Source organism: Ranitomeya imitator, chromosome 3 (assembly GCF_032444005.1).
Source record: "Ranitomeya imitator isolate aRanImi1 chromosome 3, aRanImi1.pri, whole genome shotgun sequence".
NCBI lineage: Eukaryota > Metazoa > Chordata > Amphibia > Anura > Dendrobatidae > Ranitomeya > Ranitomeya imitator.
Genome location: NC_091284.1, coordinates 728074541 through 728090632, shown reverse-complemented (window position 1 = coordinate 728090632; position 16092 = coordinate 728074541). Strand labels below are relative to the sequence as shown.

Here is a 16092-nt window from a genome sequence, read left to right as displayed (position 1 = left end):
GGGGTCACCGAACCCTCACCAGAGCCCCCAGGCCGATCAGGACGAGCCAAATGAAAGGCACGAACTAGATCGGCAGCATGAACATCAGAGGCAAAAACCCAGGAATTATCTTCCTGACCATAACCCTTCCACTTGACCAGGTACTGGAGTTTCCGTCTCGAAATACGAGAATCCAAAATCTTCTCCACCACATACTCCAACTCCCCCTCGACCAACACCGGGGCAGGAGGATCAACGGAGGGAACCATAGGCGCCACGTATCTCCGCAATAACGACCTATGGAACACATTATGGATGGCAAAAGAAGCTGGAAGGGCCAAACGAAATGACACAGGATTGAGAACCTCAGAAATCTTATACGGACCAATGAAACGAGGCTTAAACTTAGGAGAGGAAACCTTCATAGGAACATGACGAGATGACAACCAAACCAAATCCCCAACACGAAGTCGGGGACCAACACAGCGCCGGCGGTTAGCGAAACGTTGAGCCTTCTCCTGGGACAATGTCAAATTGTCCACCACATGAGTCCAAATCTGCTGCAACCTGTCCACCACCGTATCCACACCATGACAGTCCGAAGGCTCAACCTGCCCTGAAGAGAAACGAGGATGGAAACCAGAATTACAGAAAAAAGGCGAAACCAAAGTAGCCGAGCTGGCCCGATTATTAAGGGCGAACTCAGCCAAAGGCAAGAAGGACACCCAATCATCCTGATCAGCAGAAACAAAGCATCTCAGATATGTCTCCAAAGTCTGATTAGTTCGTTCGGTTTGGCCATTTGTCTGAGGATGGAAAGCCGAAGAAAAAGACAAATCAATGCCCATCTTAGCACAAAAGGACCGCCAAAACCTCGAAACAAACTGAGAACCTCTGTCCGAGACGATGTTCTCCGGAATGCCATGCAAACAAACCACATGCTGGAAAAACAATGGCACCAAATCAGAGGAGGAAGGCAATTTAGACAAGGGTACCAAATAGACCATTTTAGAGAAGCGATCACAAACCACCCAAATGACCGACATCATTTGAGAGACAGGGAGATCTGAAATAAAATCCATGGAAATATGCGTCCAGGGCCTCTTCGGGACCGGCAAGGGCAAAAGCAACCCACTGGCACGAGAACAGCAGGGCTTAGCCAGAGCACAAGTCCCACAGGACTGCATAAAAGAACGCACATCCCGTGACAAAGAAGGCCACCAAAAGGATCTAGCCACCAAATCTCTGGTACCAAAGATTCCAGGGTGACCCGCCAACACCGAACAATGAACCTCAGAGATAACTCTACTAGTCCATCTATCAGGGACAAACAGTTTCTCTGCTGGACAACGGTCAGGTCTATCAGCCTGAAACTTCTGCAGCACGCGCCGCAAATCAGGGGAGATGGCAGACAAAATTACCCCCTCTTTGAGAATACCCGCCGGCTCAGAAACACCCGGAGAGTCAGGCACAAAACTCCTTGACAGGGCATCAGCCTTCACATTCTTAGAGCCCGGAGGGTACGAAACCACAAAATCAAAACGGGAGAAAAACAGCGACCATCGAGCCTGTCTAGGATTCAACCATTTGGCAGACTCGAGATAAGTCAAATTCTTGTGATCCGTCAAGACCACCACGCGATGCTTGGCTCCTTCAAGCCAATGTCGCCACTCCTCGAACGCCCACTTCATGGCCAACAACTCTCGATTGCCAACATCATAATTGCGCTCAGCAGGCGAGAATTTTCTAGAAAAGAAGGCACATGGTTTCATCACCGAGCCATCAGAACTTCTTTGCGAATAACCAGCCCCTGCTCCAATCTCAGAAGCATCAACCTCAACCTGAAACGGGAGCGAAACATCTGGCTGGCACAACACAGGGGCAGAAGAAAAACAACGCTTCAACTCCTGAAAAGCCTCTACAGCCGCCGAGGACCAATTGACCACATCAGCACCTTTCTTGGTCAAATCAGTCAACGGTTTAGCAACACTAGAAAAATTAGCGATGAAGCGATGGTAAAAATTAGCAAAGCCCAGGAACTTCTGCAGGCTCTTCACAGATGTCGGCTGAGTCCAATCATAAATGGCCTGAACTTTAACAGGGTCCATCTCGATAGTAGAAGGGGAAAAAATGAAACCCAAAAATGAAACCTTCTGAACCCCAAAGAGACATTTCGACCCCTTCACAAACAAGGAATTCGCACGAAGGACCTGGAACACCATTCTGACCTGCTTCACATGAGACTCCCAATCATCCGAAAAGACCAAAATATCATCCAAATATACAATCATGAATCTATCCAGGTACTCTCGGAAGATGTCATGCATAAAGGACTGAAACACAGATGGAGCATTAGAAAGCCCGAATGGCATAACCAGGTACTCAAAATGGCCCTCGGGCGTATTAAATGCTGTTTTCCATTCAACGCCCTGTTTAATTCGCACAAGATTATACGCCCCTCGAAGATCTATCTTGGTGAACCAACTAGCCCCCTTAATCCGAGCAAACAAAACAGACAGCAGCGGCAAAGGGTACTGAAATTTGACTGTGATCTTATTAAGAAGGCGGTAATCAATACAAGGTCTCAAAGAGCCATCCTTCTTGGCCACAAAAAAGAACCCTGCTCCCAACGGTGATGACGACGGGCGAATATGACCTTTCTCCAAGGATTCCTTTATATAACTCCGCATAGCGGCGTGCTCTGGCACAGATAAATTAAACAGTCGGCCCTTAGGAAACTTACTACCAGGAATCAAATTAATAGCACAATCGCAATCCCTATGAGGAGGTAAGGCACCGGATTTGGGCTCTTCAAATACATCCCGGTAATCTGACAAAAACTCAGGGACTTCAGAAGGAGTGGAAGGCAAAATTGACAGCAATGGAACATCACCATGTACCCCCCGACAACCCCAGCCGGACACAGACATAGATTTCCAATCCAATACTGGATTATGGACCTGTAGCCATGGCAACCCCAAAACGACCACATCATGCAGATTATGCAACACCAAAAAGCGAATATCCTCCTGATGTGCAGGAGCCATGCACATGGTCAATTGAGTCCAGTACTGAGGCTTATTCTTGGCCAAAGGCGTAGCATCAATTCCTCTCAATGGAATAGGATACTGCAAGGGCTCCAAGAAAAAAACCACAGCGCTTGGCAAACTCCAAGTCCATCAAATTCAGGGCAGCGCCCGAATCCACAAATGCCATAACAGAATAGGACGACAGAGAGCAAATCAGAGTAACGGACAAAAGAAATTTAGACTGTACCGTACCAATGGTGGCAGACCTAGCGAACCGCTTAGTGCGCTTAGGACAATCGGAGATAGCATGAGTGGAATCACCACAGTAAAAACACAGCCCATTCCAATGTCTGTGTTCTTGCTGTTCCGCTCTGGTCAAAGTCCTATCACATTGCATAGGCTCAGGCCTATGCTCAGAGAATACTGCCAAATGGTGCACAGCTTTGCGCTCACGCAAGCGCTTATCGATCTGAATGGCCAAGGACATAGACTCATTCAGACCAGCAGGCGTGGGAAATCCCACCATGACATCCTTAAGGGCGTCAGAAAGACCCTTTCTGAAAATTGCCGCCAGGGCACACTCATTCCACTGAGTAAGCACAGACCACTTTCTAAACTTCTGACAGTACACCTCCGTTTCATCCTGACCCTGACACAAAGCCAGCAAGATTTTCTCTGCCTGATCCACTGAATTTGGTTCATCATAAAGCAATCCAAGCGCCAGAAAAAAACGCATCTACATCACGCAATGCAGGATCTCCTGGCGCAAGGGAAAAAGCGCAGTCTTGAGGGTCACCACGCAACAAAGAAATAATGATTTTTACTTGTTGAACGGGGTCACCAGAGGAGCGGGGTTTCAAAGCTAGAAACATTTTACAATTATTTTTGAAATTCAGGAATTTAGATCTATCCCCAGAAAACAAATCAGGAATTGGAATTCTAGGCTCTAACATCGGATTCTGAACCACAAAATCTTGAATGTTTTGTACCCTTGCAGTGAGATGATCCGCACAAGAGGACAGACCTTGAATGTCCATATCTACACCTGTGTCCTGAACCACCCAGACGTTAAGGGGAAAAGAAAGACAAAACACACTGCAGAGAAGAAAAAAAAAGGTCTCAGAACTTCTCTTATCCCTCTTAATACTTTGGGCCAGCTGTACTGTTATGGACCTGGTGGTTAGGAGCACCCGGAACGACCTGATGGTTAAACACACACAGGACAAGCTCTGGGAAGTGGGAGCTCTGCTGACCACAACCCCTAATTCTATCACACAACTAGAAATAGCCATGGAGCGTACCTAACACGACCTAGACGCCTCTTCACAGCCTAAGAGCTAACTAGCCCTAAAGATAGAAAATAAAGCCTACCTTGCCTCAGAGAAATTCCCCAAAGGAAAAGGCAGCCCCCCACATGTATTGACTGAGAGTTAAGATGAAATTCACAAACACAGAAATGAAACAGGTTTCAGCAAAGGGAGGCCAGACTTACTAAACAGACTGAGGATAGGAAAGGTATCTTTGCGGTCAGCACAAAAAACTACAAAAGACCACGCAGAGTGTGCAAAAAGACCTCCGCACCGACTCACGGTGCGGAGGTGCCACTCTGCATCCCAGAGCTTCCAGCTAGCAAGACAAAATCATGATAGCCAACTGGACAAGGAAACAATGAACAAATAATTAACTAGCAGGGACTTAGCTTCTGCTGGAGTAGACAGGTCACCAGAAAGATCCAAGAGCGAACTGAACCAGTACAAGAACATTGACAGCTGGCATGGAGTAACGATCTGAGTGGAGTTAAATAGAACAGCCAGCCAAAGAATAAACTACGTCACCTGTGGAAGGAACCTCAGAAGCAGCAGCTCCACTCACAGCCACCAGAGGGAGTCCATGGACAGAACTCGCCGAAGTACCATTTATGACCACAGGAGGGAGTTCGAAAACAGAATTCACAACAGCATACAGAGCAGAATTTCAATATTTGCAGATGACACTAAACTCTGTAGGGTAATCAATACAGAGGAGGACAATTTTATATTGCAGGATGATTTATGTAAACTAGAAACTTGGGCTGATAAATGGCAAATGAGCGTTAATGGGGATAAATGTAAGGTCATGCACTTGGGTAGAAGTAATAAGATGTATAACTATGCGCTTAATTCGAAAACTCTGGGCAAAATCGTCAATGAAAAAGACCTGGGTGTATGGGTGGATGACAAACTCACATTTAGTGGCCAGTGTCAGGCAGCTGCTACAAAGGCAAATAAAATAATGGGATGCATTAAAAGAGGCATAGATGCTCATGAGGAGAACATAATTTTACCTCTATACAAGTCAGAGAAAATTATAAGAGAACAACCCAAATAAAATAAAGGCTATATATAAATCAGTATCACAATCATAAATATAGTGATATTCGCTCACCCTGGTGTCTTTTGAGTAAAAAGAAAGTGGAGACTACTTAAACCAAGAACCAAAACCAATCACCAAACCAAAGGATGCACCAGCAAGACCAGACTGGACCAAGATATATTCTTTTATTATTTAATTATCAAGCAGCGATACAATATATAAAAAACTACCGTTAAAAAATATACGATAAAAATACAAAACAATCATACAAAAAAGTGTGCAGCACGGGACGGCATATAAAAATGAATATACGGATACCCAACCGCACAATAATAATAATTATTTATATATCCGTGCAAGGTAAGTATTACCCACAATCGGGGTATATTAGTTCCCTGAAAAATTGAGTGACACAATGTGGAAACAATAAAAAATAATAAAAACTCCACGCCGTCCTGAGTACACGCACACACCCAGGACGGCGCTTAGTAACCCGATATTTACCCTGGTTACCATTGTAAAAGTAAAAAAAAAAACCAGTACATACTCACATTCTGATGTCTCTCACGTCCCCCGGCGTCCACAGGGTTAAAACTGCTTTCGGCAGGAGCGCTGCTAATGCAAGCACTCCGGCCGACAGCTTCCCTGCACTGACTGTGTGAGCGCCGGCCGTAAAGCAGAGCACAGCGGTGACGTCACCGCTGTGCTCTGCTTTACTGCCGGCACTGACAGTCAGTGCAGGGAAGCTCTCGGCCGGAGCGCTTGCATTAGCAGCGCTCCTGCCGAAAGCAGTTTTAACCCTGTGGACGCCGGGGGATGTGACAGACATCAGAATGTGAGTATGTACTGTTTTTTTTTTCTACTTTTACAATGGTAACCAGGGTAAATATCGGGCTACTAAGCGCGGCCCTGCGCTTAGTAACCCAATATTTACCCTGGTTACAAGTGAACACATCGCTGGATCGGCGTCACACACGCCGATCCAGCGATGACAGCGGGTGATCAGCGACCAAAAAAGGTCCTGATCATTCCCCACGACCAACGATCTTCCAGCAGGGGCCTAATCGTTGGTCGCTGTCACACAATAACGAGATCGTTAGTGGGATCGTTGCTACGTCACAAAAAGCATGACGTTGCAACGATATCCTTAACGATATCATTATGTGTGAAGGTACCTTTAGTGTTAGTACAGGTTAATTAAATTAGTCATATGGTAAAGTAAACAATGCCTGACCAACTCAATGCCCAACCAATGAGTGAAAGTAAACAATGCCCTTCTAATTGGATTCCTACCAATGTGAGAAAGTAAACAATGCCTTACCAACTGAATCTCTACCACTGTGTTAAGGCCCCTTCACATTAAGCGACGCTGTAGCGATACCGACAACGATCCGGATCGCTGCAGCGTCGCTGTTTGGTCGCTGGAGAGCTGTCACACAGACCGCTCTCCAGCGACCAACGATGCCGGTAACCAGGGTAAACATCGGGTAACTAAGCGCAGGGCCGCGCTTAGTAACCCGATGTTTACCCTGGTTACCATCCTAAAAGTAAAAAAAACAAACAGTACATACTTACCTACCGCTGTCTGTCCCCGGCGCTCTGCTCTGCACTCCTCCTGTACTGTCTGTGTGAGCACAGCGGCCGGAAAGCAGAGCGGTGACGTCACCGCTCTGCTTTCCGGCTGACCGACGCTCACAGCCAGTACAGGAGGAGTGCAGAGCACAGCGCTGGAGGACAGACAGCGGTAGGTAAGTATGTAGTGTTTGTTTTTTTTACTTTTAGGATGGTAACCAGGGTAAACATCGGGTTACTAAGCGCGGCCCTGCGCTTAGTTACCCGATGTTTACCCTGGTTACCAGTGAAGACATCGCTGGATCGGTGTCACACACGCCGATCCAGCGATGTCAGCAGGAGTCCAGCGACGAAATAAAGTTCTGGACTTTCTTCAGCGACCAACGATCTCCCAGCAGGGGCCTGATCGTTGGTCGCTGTCACACATAACGATTTTATTAACGATATCGTTGCTACGTCACAAAAAGCAACTATATCGTTAACAATATCGTTATGTGTGAAGGTACCTTTAAGCAAACAATGACCTACCATTTCAACTTTCTCCTTTTTTATTTTTACATAAAAATGATTTATGGTGTCACATATGTCTTGCATTGGGGGCCTAACACCTTCTATGGTTCGTGCTTGCAAGGTGGAAGCAAAGTTGAACTTTGGTATCCTGAAACATGCAGCAAAAAAGCAGTAAGAAAGGCAGCATGGAAAGCAGCACAAAGAAGCAGCAAAACCTGTGTTTTGGGTGCACGTTTTTTACTGCCAAGAGATCAAGTTTTGGTTTCAGAAAAAAAGCAGGACAAAAGTAACGTGTGAACATAGTGTAACAGTTTAATTGTAAAGAATTGGGTAAAAAAAATTGTTAGACGTACTTAGCATGTTTTCATGATAATAGATTCAAAATATCTGACATCTGAATATCTTGTGTCCTTACTGTGCATACGGCCGCCTGTAGTATGGCATCAAATCCACCCTCGGGTGTGTCCAGGTTGCCTGAGATATTCTCCGCACTGACTCGTTGTTGGAATAAGGTGAGGTTTGAGGTTAAAGACAGAACATGCCGGTAGCTGAAGGGTGGCTGACAGCGCTCTGTACGAGATGGACAAGGATTCTGCATCTGCCATTTCACCGTGTTTACAAACGGTAACACTGTCTTGTCCACAAACGAGCCAAAACCTGTACAGAGAATGTGTCAGATATACATCCACTGCTGCAACGCACATCATTACTGGTCAATACTAAGGTCATCATCTGTGGCAGTGTTCCCCAATCTTCAAGAGCCACCAACAGGTCATGCATTCAGGATTTCCTTAGTATTGCCCAGGTGATGGAATTCTTGCCTTTCCAGGTAATGCAATGATCACCTGTGCAATACTAAGGAAATCCTGAAAACATGACCTGTTGGTGGCTCTTGAGGACCGGAGTTGGGGAACACTAATCTCTGGCAATCCAGATTATCAAGACCTATGACGTTTTCTCTCTAAAAGAGTCACAAATCCTGTTAAAAAGATAAAAATAAAGACAATTTTGTCTTTGCACAAACTTCATGAATAGCGTTCGACAGAATTTGGCAAAAAAAAATGTTATCAAAATCCACAACTGGGCTTCATTAAAAGATTTGCACCATTTGGCTTTTACATGGTCTTTGTTTCCCAGCACATTCAACTTTGAGGTGATCTCTGGTCATAAATCAGCTGAGAGGAGCTCAGGATAAAGAGTTACAAACCCATTCTCAACATATTCTGCAGCCAGTAATAGTGCAACAAAGATGTAATAAAAGGAAAATAGTGCAACATTTGTAATGAAACCCAATTGAATAAATGATTTTTAACCCCATATACATGCATTTACGAAAAAAAACCCTTTAAAGATAATGTCAGTTCTCCTAATATTTCTATTTTTGCGCACAGGAACCTGTGAGTGCCCTGACTGTTCCCAAGATCTACTATATCAGATGCATATGAATGTCCTAAATCTGATAAGGAGGTGATAATTGCATCATCTGCACAGGCATTAATTCCATCACCTGTGCAATACTAAAGAAATCCTGAAAACATGACCTGTTGGTGGCTCTCGAGGACCGGAGTTGGGGAACACTGCTATACTGTATGAATGTTATCTAGTCCTACTTCATGGTGACTCTAACATAGGCACAATTCTTTCTATCACACCTGAAAATCCATTTAATAGCTTGTAAAATAACCTTGTTTCACATCAAATCCTAATAGTAGATTCTTCTGTAACAGATTAATAATAGATTATATTCTTGGAAAGTCAAATGTTGACTAAATTCGATATTCCGAGAAATATCGCAATTCCATGGGAATTTCCGGGATACAACCATTTGCCACTCTCCATAAGGACACCCTGGAAACAGGAGTAATTAGCTAAGAAACAGCATGGTTCTTAAATGAAAAATTAGGAAAAAAAGACATATGTTTATTTATTTTTTTCATATTAATTGCTATTTTATCTACTTGTATTTCTTTCAATGACCATATTGTCAGCTGAACCGTACCAATGCGTACAGACTTGGTGACTTTGTGAAGCACCTCCTGAATGTCACTTCCTAATTTCTTAACATTCTCCAAATCATCCTTCATAGAATAGGACAAGTCCATCAGGTAATAGAGATCAATAGGGTACCCCTCTGCACGCTTAAACCGAACTTGAAAGGTTCTCTTCTCTCCTGAAATTGCAACAGTAATTATAAGACACTAACAGTCCAAATACTCTTGAGGAAAATATAATCAAAAACAAAAATAAAATTTTTATGTCTGTCCATTTAAAAAAAAAAAGGAATTATTAAATATTGCACTAGGTACATTGGCCACTAGATGGCGACAGATACCCCTAGACACTTATAAAAGCTTATTGCTTTACAACATGCAGTAAAACTAATGTTATCACTTCATTTTTATAAGACAACATGAAAGATTTCTAGTATTGTGTGAGCCAAGATAAGCAGAATTAACAATGTCAATAACAAAGGGAAGATTGCCGACACCTCAATACAGGGTTGAATTAAGAGGCAGAGCTATTGGGAATCTTGTGTTGTACAAAGAGGATTCGAACTGTATGTTTATGAATTGCCTACAAGATGCGAATATTTTATAACATAAAATATATAGAAACTCTTCCCAATAGATAATATGCAATAGTAAACATTAGACTCACAAGGAATAAAACATGTACGTAGTTGGATTGCATAAAATGTATATACTGTGACATGACAAAGTTTGGGCACCCGTGGTCAAAATTACTGTTATTACCGTTATGCAAGTTGAAGATGAAATAGTCTGTAAAAGGCCCAAAGTTAAAGATGACACATTTCCTTTGTATTGTAGGCAAATAAAAAAATATATTTTCATCTTTTACATTTTAAAAATTACAAAAATGAAAATGGGCCGATGCAAAAGTTTAGGCACCCTGCATGGTTTGTACCTAGTAACACCCCCTTTTGAAAGTATCACAGCTTGTATACACTTTTTGTAGCAAGCCTAGAGTCTTTCAGTTCTTGTTTGAGGGATATTCCTCCATTCTTTCTTGGAAAATTCTTCCAGTTCTGTGAGATTCCTGGGTCGTCTTGCATGCTCTGCTATTTTGGCGTCTAGCCACAGATTTTTAATGATGTTCAGATCAGTGAACTGTGAGGGCCATTGTAAAACCTTCAGCTTGCGCCTTTTGAGGTAATCTATAGTGGATTTTCACTTGTATTATCCATTTGTAAAAGCCATCCTCTTTTCATCTTCAGCATTTTTTACATATGTTGTTATGCGTGCCTCGAGAATTTCTTTACATTTCATTGAATCCATTCTTCCCTCTACCCTTAAAATGTTCCCCCTGCCATTGGTTGCAACAGAACTCCAAAGCATGATTGACCCACCTCCATGCTTGATGGTTGGCGAGATGTTCTTTTCCTGAAATTCTGTGCCCTTTTCTCCCCACACATACTTTTGATCATTGCGACCAAAGAGTTCTATTTTAACCTCATCGATCCACAGGACTTGTTTCTAAAATGCATCTGGTTTGTTTAGATGTTCTTTGCATACTTCTGATGCTGAATTTTATGGTGAGAACACAGGAGAGGTTTTCTTCTCATGACTCTTCCATGAAGGCCATATTTTTGCAGGTGTCTATGAACACTAGAACAATGTACCACAACTCCAGAGTCTACTAAATCTTTTGCAGTCACGTGGAGGTTCTAATTTGCCTCTCTAGTAATCGTATGAGCAGCTCTCACTGAAATTTTGCTTGGTCTTCCAGACCTTATATTGGCCTCCACTGTTCCTAATAACTGCCATTTCTTATTTGCATTTTAAACTGAGGAAAGGGCAACTTGAAAATGCCTTGCTATCTTATAGCCTTCTCCTGCTTTCTGAGCCTCCACCAGAGTGCTAGGCAGCTGCATAGAAGAACCCATGGCTGCTGTTTTCTGGCACAAAGCTAGAGAAGGTTTTATAAAGCTGGGAAATTTGCATCACCTAGCGTTTCCTAATGATGGAAGTGAACAAACCATAACCCTAACAGGTTAATTAAGGTCTGAAACCTTAGTCAAAATTATCTGAGCGCACACATCTTCAAGGGTGCCCAAAATTTTGCATTGGCCCATTTTCCGTTTTGTATTTTTTAAAATGTAAAAAATGACAAATTTTTTTTGCCTAAAATACAAAGGTAAAGTGTCATCTTTAACAGTAGGCCTTTTAGAAATCATTTAATCTTCACAATAACAGTAATTTTTGACCAGGGGTACACAGACTTTTACATGCCACTGTACATAAAATATATTTTTCTCAGATACAGATATACTTCACAAAATAGGACTAGAAATCCCCTTTACATTATAGAATAATTATCCGTTTTATATCCCATTTATTCCAGTGGCGGAGATGAAGATAAGAGGGCCTCTGTGCATGAATAGTATATGGGCCCCTCTTTGTTTCAGTGACAAAAGTTGCTTACTGCTTTGTAGATGAAAATGGATCCCCTTACCTCTTGGGGCCCATGTGCAGCTGCGCAGGTTGCACCAATGGTATGCCTGCCCCTGATCTATTCATATGTAATCAATGCATAGCCAGTAAGAATTGTATATAATAGTCATCTCACCAAGTCGCAGTTTGACAGAGACCTTCTGTGGAGCTAGTTGTGTGACAGTGCCTTCATCAGCATTGTCACTCAAGGGCTCGTCCTTAAGAAACTGAACAAGCCCTTTGGGTTCTATCACGTGTTCTTCATCACATCCACGCCGAAGGAGCTCTAGACGGGTAGCACATCGAGAACCTTCGGACTCGCCTCCTTCTGTGAAAGTCTGCAAAATCAACAAAACTTTATTAAAGCGAACCTGTCATTAGGATATTGCTAAGAAAACTACAGGCATTGTCACGTTGGCGCTGTTACATTGATTAAAATGATTCCTGGGTTGAAGAAATCCGTCTTGTGGTTTTTGTTTAATCTTTGTTTGCAGTTTTGAGTTAATGAGGTTCTCGTGCTTTGGGGCCGGGCTGTGGGAGGGGCTGTGGACGGGTCTTTTTTTGGTGCTTTGGCTCACTGTCATCCTTGTGTGCTTAAATAACAAGTCCCTGAACCTTCAGTGACCTGCCTCCTATTTTAAATACTGTGCTTGTGGTCTTTACAAAAATAAAATGTAGCTACAGGAAAATGGTGCCAGCAGCAGCACCTGTACAGTAGCATCTATCGCTTGCCGACAGATACCGACGCCATTTTGCTGGAGGCAATTTTTTTTGCTGTAACAAAATGGTGGCAGCGCTTGCGCAGTAGCATCTACTGGCAAACAATGCTCTCAATCTGCGCAAGTGCCACCAGCTAGAATCCTCTTCCAGTCCTCCCTGACAACATCACGGAACTGGCGGATGTTAGAGACCTTGCGCTCCTCCACCTAATATTAACCAACAGGTCAGACCGCATATCAAATATAAGGATTGGGGGTCACTTGGGGAATAGTGATCACAAAATAATAAGTTTTCATGTATCCTTTAATAAGATGTTTAATAGAGGGGTTACAAGGACACTAAACTTCAGGAGGGCAAATTTCCAACGGATGAGAGATGATCTTAGTGCAATTAACTGGGACGATATCCTGAGACATAAAAATACACAAAAAAAATGGGAGACATTTATTAGCATCCTGGATAGGACCTGTGCACAGTATATACCGTATGGGAATAAACATACCAGGTATAGGAGGAAACCAATATGGCTAAATAGAGCTGTAAGGGGCGCAATAAGTGACAAAAAGAAAGCATTTAGAGAATTAAAGGAAGTAGGTAGTGATGAGGCATTAAATAAATACAGAAAATTAAATAAATTCTGTAAAAAGCAAATCAAGGCAGCCAAGGTTGAGACAGAGAGACTCATTGCCAGAGAGAGTAAAAATAATCCCAAAATATTCTTTAACTGCATAAATAGTAAGACATTAAAAAATGATAGTGTTGGCCCCCTTAAAAATAGTCTGGGAGAAATGGAGGATGAGGAAAAAGCCAATATGCTAAATGGTTTTTTTTTTTTATCAGGATCTACACAAGAAAATCCCATGGCAGACAATATGATCAGTGATAACAAAAATTCCCCATTAAATGTCACCTACTTAACCCAGCAGGAAGTACGGCGGCATCTAAAAATCACTAAAATTGACAAATCTCCAGGCCCAGATGGGATACACCCCCGAGTACTGCAGGAATTAAGTACAGTAATTGATAAACCATTATTTTTAAGCTTTAAAGACTCCATAATAAAAGGGTCAGTACCACAGGACTGGCATATAGCAAATGTGGTGCCAATATTCAAAAAGGGGACAAAAATTGAACTCAGTAATTATAGGCCAGTAAGCTTAACCTCTACTGTGGGTAAAATCCTGGAGGGCATTCTAAGGGATGCTATACTGGAGTATCTGTAACCTCATGACCCAATACCAACATGGGTTTACTAGGGACCGTTCATGTCAGACTAATCTGATCAATTTCTATGAAGAGGTAAGTTCCGGACTGGACCAAAAGAACCCAGTGGACGTAGTGTATATGGACTTTTCAAAAGTGCCACACAAAAGGTTGATACATAAAATGAGAATAATGGGGATAGGGAAAAATATGTGTAAGTGGGTTAAGAGCTGGCTCAGGGATAGGAAACAAAGGGTGGTTATTAATGGAGCACACTCGGACTGGGTCGCGGTGATCAGTGGGGTACCACAGGGGTCAGTATTGGGCCCTCTTCTTTTTAACATATTTATTAATGACCTTGTAGGGGGCATTCAGAGTAGAATTTCAATATTTGCAGATGACACTAAACTTTGCAGGGTAATCAATACAGAGGAGGACAATTTTATATTACAGGATGATTTATGTAAACTAGAAGCTTGGGCTGATAAATGGCAAATGATCTTTAAAGGGGATAAATATAAGGTCATGCACTTGGGTAGAAGTAATAATATGTACAATTATGTACTTAATTGTAAAACACTGGGCAAAACCGTCAATGAAAAAGATCTGGGTATATGGGTGGATGACAAACTCATATTCAGTGGCCAGTGTCAGGCAGCTGCTACAAAGGCAAATAAAATAATGGGATGCATTAAAAGAGGCATAGATGCTCATGAGGAGAACATAATTTTGCCTCTATACAAGTCACTAGTTCGACCACACTTAGAATACTGTGTACAGTTCTGGTCTCCGGTGTATAAGAAAGACATAGCTGAACTAGAGCGGGTGCAGAGAAGAGCGACCAAGTTTATTAGAGGACTGGGGGATCTGCAATACCAAGATAGGTTATACACTTGGGGCTATTTAGTTTGGAAAAGCGAAGGCTAAGGGGTGATCTTATTTTAATGTATAAATATATGAGGGGACAGTACAAAGACCTTTCTGATGATCTTTTTAATCATAGACCTGAGACAGGCACAAGGGGGCATCCTCTACTTCTGGAGGAAAGAAGGTTTAAGCATAATAACAGACGCAGATTCTTTACTGTAAGAGCAGTGAGACTATGGAACTCTGCCGTATGATGTTGTAATGAGTGATTCATTACTTAAATTTAAGAGGGGACTGGATGCCTTTCTTTAAAAGTATAATGCTACAGGTTATATATACTAGATTCCTTGATAGGGCGTTGATCCAGGGAACTAGTCTGATTGCCGTATGTGGAGTCGGGACCAAATTTTTTTCCCCAATGTGGAGCTTACTCTTTGCCACTTGGTTTTTTTTGCCTTCCTCTGGATCAACATGTTAGGGCATGTTAGGTTAGGCTATGGATTGAACTAGATGGACTTAAAGTCTTCCTTCAACCTTAACAACTATGTTACTATGTTACTATGATACCTTCTGCTTGCACCACAAATGCTCAGTAGGGTTTAGATCTGGAGACATGCTTGGCCAGTCCAGCACCTTTACCCTCGATTTCTTTATCAAGGCAGTGGTCATCTTGGAGGTGTGTTTGGGGTCGTTATGTTGGATACTGCCTCGTGGCCAAGTTTCCAAAGAGAGTGGATCATGCTCTGGTTAAGTATGTAACAGTACATGTTAGCATTCATGGTTCCCTCAATGACCTGTAGCTCCCCACTGCCGGAAGCACTCATGCAGCCATAAACCATGAAATTCCCACCACCATGCTTGACTGTAGGCAAGACACACTTGTCTTTGTACTCATCCCCTGGTTGGCGTCACATACGTTTGACCCCATCTGAACCAAATAAGTTTATCTTGGGCTCATCAGACCACAGGACATGGTTCCAGTAATCCATGTCCTTACTCTGCTTGTCTTCAGCAAAGTGTTTGAGTACATTATCTTTATAAGAGGCTTCCTTCTGGGACAACAGCCATGCAGACCAATGTGATGCAGCGTGCAGCACATGGTCTGAGCACTGATAGGAGGACCCCAGACAACAGTTAGAAATGACAGCCAATTAGCAGGATAACCCCTATATAAAGGAGAGGTTCTGCAGATGGTGACCACAGACCATTTATCTGTTCTCATCCTTTTTGGCTGTTGTTTTGGTCACTTTTGAATTTTGTTCTCACCCCTAGAGGTACTGTACAGTAACATGAGGTGGTGTATACAACCCTCAGAAATTGCTCAGGTAGTGCAACTCATCCAAGATGGCACATCAATGCGAGCTGTGGCAAGAAGGGACGCTGTGTCTGTCAGCACAGTGTCCAGAGCA

The 16092-nt window shown here is 42.9% G+C and overlaps 1 protein-coding gene across 1 annotated transcript in view; it reads right to left on the bottom strand.

Moving 5' to 3' along the window:
- Window positions 1–16092, bottom strand: part of ITGB7 (integrin subunit beta 7) — a 176017-nt gene that overhangs the window by 60433 nt on the left and 99492 nt on the right. Inside the window, exons 4-6 of the mRNA XM_069758775.1 lie at window positions 12030–12231; window positions 9442–9612; window positions 7858–8099 (exon numbers count right to left, since the gene is read on the bottom strand). Coding sequence (XP_069614876.1) covers window positions 7858–8099; window positions 9442–9612; window positions 12030–12231 — 615 coding nt within the window. The remainder of the gene's footprint in view (window positions 1–7857; window positions 8100–9441; window positions 9613–12029; window positions 12232–16092) is intronic.